This window comes from Sceloporus undulatus, chromosome 4, assembly GCF_019175285.1.
Source record: "Sceloporus undulatus isolate JIND9_A2432 ecotype Alabama chromosome 4, SceUnd_v1.1, whole genome shotgun sequence".
NCBI lineage: Eukaryota > Metazoa > Chordata > Lepidosauria > Squamata > Phrynosomatidae > Sceloporus > Sceloporus undulatus.
The window spans coordinates 89,458,769-89,463,752 of record NC_056525.1 but is presented as its reverse complement, the minus strand read 5'-3'; the positions used below and the strand labels follow the sequence as shown (position 1 = coordinate 89,463,752).

At 44.8% G+C, this 4,984-nt stretch overlaps 1 protein-coding gene across 1 annotated transcript in view; it reads right to left on the bottom strand.

Moving 5' to 3' along the window:
• The window catches only part of PGM1 (phosphoglucomutase 1), a 35,348-nt gene extending 32,263 nt beyond the window's left edge, over positions 1-3,085 (bottom strand). The window contains exon 1 of the mRNA XM_042463277.1: positions 2,740-3,085. Within this exon, the coding sequence (XP_042319211.1) occupies positions 2,740-2,988 (249 nt within the window). The 5' untranslated portion in view covers positions 2,989-3,085. The remainder of the gene's footprint in view (positions 1-2,739) is intronic.
• Between the last annotated feature and the right edge of the window lie 1,899 nt (positions 3,086-4,984).

Sequence of the window (4,984 nt, the reverse complement as noted above, 5' to 3'; positions counted from 1 at the left end):
AATGCAAGCCTGTGACTAACATTGTCATTTTATAATTTTTTTCTCCTGTATGGTTAACATATTTACCCAATGAAGACGCCAGTGGAGCTTTGAAAGCTCGCATCATGCATTTTGTACATTTTTGTTGGCTGACTAAAGGTATCACTGTTTTGTGGATATTGGATGCTATTGCACTTTGCTATAGGCCCAGCATGGCTACCTGAAGGACAATTACTTTGAATTAATGCTAATCATTACTTCAGTTCCAGGTTGGCAATACACCAGGAAGCGAGTAGCTCTTATAACCATGCCAACAGGCCTAGCAATGAAGTTGGCAAAGAAGCTGTTTTAAACAGGGAGCATAGAAACTTGAGTGATCTAACTGCAGCCTTTTGCAAAACCAAAGTCTGCAAATGGTTGCAGTTGTACAAATATGTATAGAGGTTAGTAGGAAGGGGTTTTCCTGTCAAAAAGGATACTGAAATAAAGACCGCTTCTCAAAGTTACAAAAAAAGAAAAAGGAAAATGATACTGCTTTATTTTAAATTGAGAGGAACCTTTGGCCTGACACTGTAAGAGATGCATGAATCCCTGCAGCAAAGCAAGAGAAACCATATCTCTAATGCCTGAAAGGTTAACTTAAATGTCAAAGATTCACAGTCAGCAAGAGGAGTGCCATCACAAACATCCCCTCTAATGGCAACCAATCTGTGTGTAAAAATAATTAACTTACCTAATCCGTACCTCCATCCCAACTTGCACTAACTTTACCAGTCCTTCCATTTTATTAAGGTGTCTTTTCCTCAGACACATAGTGAACCTCTTTTACTTTAAACACAGTTGTGAGCATCTTTGTGGATACATGTTTCCAATTCCACTCCACCTTATAGTGTCCCTATCCTTGGAAAGATTTACTAAAGCAACACAAAATGGGAAAGAACCATTCAAAAACTAAATGCACATATGGCCCCTTCCTACAACTTGCAAATAAAAGAATAAAGAATGCATTGGGTTTTACCTCTCTTCTTTTAAAATTAGGATTTAAACTACTGGTATGGCATTCAGGTGACATGAGAAAGGTTAAAATTCGAGGACATAGCTGTGTTTGTATGAAAAACCAGTATGCAAACGGATCTTGTAGCACCTTTGAGACTGAAAGAAATAAATTGGTAGCATGAGATTTCATAGACTTGAGCATAAAATCCACTTGAGGAACTAGGCTCATGTCCACAAAAGTTCATGCTACCAACTTCTTCCTTTCAGTTAATCTCAAAGGTGCTACAAAATCCCTTTGCCTAAAGAGAAAGGTGTGAGTTACACAAGAGGGTAAGGAGACCTCAGTCCATTTCCTTTGCTTTCACCAGAACACCTTAAAACTCAACCACATAATGTATGAGAAAGGAAAATTAGTTTGAATCAAGTCCTTTAATTCTTCCCTCAGCCCAACTCTCTGGGCGTTTACAAAGCACAAAGGTTGCAAGAGGACTCAGCCAAAGATCTGGTTAGCAGGCCATAGTGGGACCAACAAGGCAGGACTGTGGCTTCAATGGTCCATCTCATGCCTTCTCCCTACCCAAAGTGACGCCCATCTCTTTTCCCACAACTGACCAACTCTCCCCTATGACTGACTGGGGGCCAAATGTGTCCGTGACTAGGCAGTTGAGGAGAGGAGAAGACCATAAAAAATGTGTTTTAGTGTTGGACTGCAACTCTGGAGACCTGTGTTTGATTTCCCAGTGGGCCACAAAACCCATTGGGTGACCCTGGGCACACTCTCTCAACCTCAGGGGAAGGCCTCTTCTGAACAAACTTTGCCATGATAGGTTTGCCTTGAGGCAGTGGTTCTCAACCTTCCTAATGCCGTGACCCTTTAATACAGTTCCTCATGTTGTGGTAACCCCTAACCATAAAATTGTGGTGTCTCAGTTCGTAAGACCATCAGAAATATGGGTTTTCCAATGGTCTTAGGTGATCCCTGTGAAAGGGTCATTCAACCCCCAAAGAGGTTGTGACCCCACTGGTTGAGAACTGCTGCCTTAGGGTCTTTTGCTTAAAATCCTATCCTATCCTATTTAAAGGTGTTTGCCTTAGGGTCGCTGGAGAGCTAGCCTGGCGTAGTGGTTTGACTATACTCTGGAGACCAGGGTTCGATTCTCAGCTCGGCCATGAAACCCACTGGGTGACCTTGGACAGGTCACACTTTCTCAGCCTCAGGGGACGGCCATGGCAACCCCTCTTTGAGAAACTTTGTCAAGAATACCCCAAGAAAACTTGCCAAGCAAATGCCTTAGGGTTGCCATAAATTGGCAACGGCTTGAAAACACACAACAACAACCACAACAACACTCCAGTTACTCAAGTGGTGCTTGGCACACAACGAGTTAACAACCCTTGGGCGCAGCAGTTCCTACAAAGATGTGTGCAAAGAGGCAAAGAGGCAAAAGGTGGAAGAGGAGAGGGCAGGTGCCCAGAGGAGGACAAGGCACCACGAAATGGAGGACCTTCAAGAAAAGAAAATGAAGGCCATTCCAAAATAAAAGCTTTAAAACCCTCGTATTCGTGCTTCTTAGTCAAAGTAGGAAACATTCTGAAATTCCTCCTGGACAGAAGATATAAGCTGACAACAGAAATTGCTGCTTCTTGGCCCTGCTCCAAATGGAGGAGGTTTGGGGATTCCTCCTGGAGAGAAGACTTGAAATAGGGGGGGGGGGGTCTGTCCTGGAAAAGGAGGACGGAGGGGGGTGTCCCTGTGGCCCTTACCCCGTTGGCGGCAGCGATGCGGATGATGAGCTGGATGGCCTCCTTCATGTAGAAGCGCCCATCTCCTCCGACCACCAGCGTGGCCTCCTGCCTCTGCCCAGGCTCGGTGGCCGAGAGCAGGATGCTCTGGATGAAGTTCTCGGCGTAGTGGGCATTGCCCTGGAAGACCTTGACCCTCTTGCGGAGCCCGCTGGTGCCAGGCTTCTGGTCCGGGTAGGCTTGGGTCTTGACGCTCACGATCTTCACCATGGTGGGGCTCTCGATGCAGGGAGAAGGAAGGAAGCAAGGAAGGAGCTGCTGGGCTGCCTGGTCCTGGCCTGCCTCCCTCTAAGAGTAGCCTGCCTGCCTGCCTCTTGGGCCGGCCTTGCTGGGAGCCTCGGTTGGCTTTGCCCTCCCTCTTAAAGTCGCAGAGGCCCACGGAGGAGAAGCCTCTCCAAAGAGAAGTGGCACTGGGCTTTAGTCCTCTCCTTTGAAAATTAGGATTTGAACTCCTGCCCCGGGATCCAGGTGGCCAAAGAAAGGCTCAACGTTCAAAAACCTAGTGGAAAATCAGGGTGCACCTTGGAGACCAAGGTCCAGAACGCACTGCAGAAATAATCCCGTTTCAGACCGCTTTCACTCTGCCCTGGGCTGGGATCCAGGGGGCAAGAGAAAGGTTCAAAGTGGGGTTTTTCCCCCTCCATCTTTTAATAACTATTTGTTTTAATACTGTGTAGTAATTTAAATTCCTTTTGTAATTGTACTTTTTCCACTATGTTTTTGATTGTTGTTGTTTTAATGTTGTGAAGCAGCTCTGAGTCCCAGTTTTTGGGGAAAGAGCAGGATACAAATAAATAGAATAATAATAATAATAATAATAATAATAATAATAATAAGAAGAAGAAGAAGAAGAAGAAGCCAGTGGCAAATCAGAGTGCACCTTGGAGACTGATGAGGCTGCATCCACACTGGTGAAATAACCCGGTTTGGCACCGCTTTAACTCTTCTTCTGGCTCAAGGCTATGGAATTCTGGGAGTTGGAGTTTGTTGTGGGGTCCAGAGCGGCCACTTTAAGAGTCATGGTTCTGTCCTATGGGTTCTACAGAATTGCACTTTAAGGAGGAACATTTAAAATTTTCACCCATAGTAAAAGCCCCCCAATTCCACAGAATGGAATCAGGACAGTTAAAGTACAGTCAAAGCACTATAATTCTGTAATGTGGATGTTTTTGGCAGCTGGATGTTTTCTTTCTCTTTTAGAGTTTGTGGTTTGCTGAGGCACCAGAACTCTCTAGCAGATAATTCTAAATTGTGACTTTTCTGAATGTTAACATCTCAAAATCAAATTGATCACAGGGTTTCCTCAACAAGATTTGTTCAGAGGATGTTTGCCATCACCTTCTTCTGAGGCTGAGGATATGTGACTTGCCCAATGTTACACAGTGGGTTTCTATGGCTGAATGGGGGTTTGAGCCCTGGTCTCTAGACCAGCACATTACACCTCTCTCACAATTCTTAACAAATTTCTAAGACTGTATCCCACTTTTGCTGCCATGGCAACTTCTGTTGGAATCCTAGGATTTGCAGTTTAGGGAGAATTCTAAGTACAGTACCACTCCCTAAACTCCAAGTCCTAGGATTCAATAAGAAGTTGGCATGATAGTTGAAGTGGAATATATTGTTGTGTTTGTGTACTGTGAAATGGTCCTTAGCCTTCAAGTGAGCGGGTGGACAGCAGGTGCAATGCAGGAGAGTGGCCATGATGCTGTGGTGCAATAGCACATCTCCTCTCCTAGCACATCTCCTCTACTCAGAGGTAGGAATGCTTGGACCAGTGCTCATCCCTCCAGTGGTTCAACAAGATTTGCCATTGCTTTCCATGCACCAGATAATAAATAGATGTAATGCCGTAACAAGAAGCCTTTGGGAAATGGAGGAAGCTTAAGGAGAAGCATGTTAGGAATAAGATGCATCAGTATCTTACTAGAAAGTTGTGATCTGAATGACTGGCAACCTACTGAGGTGTATTGCCTTAAGTTCAATGGGGTGTGTGTATGTGCCTTTGCCTGTCAACTTATGGTGACCCTATGAATTTCATACAGGTTTCATAGGCAAGGAATACTCAGATGTGTTGTTGCCAGTTTCTTCCTCTGAAATATCACCTACAGCACTTGGTATTCATTGGCTGTCCCCTATCCAAGTACTACCCGGGGCTTAGGTCCAAGATCAGGTAGAATCTGGTGCCTTTAGCATATTTAAGCAAAAG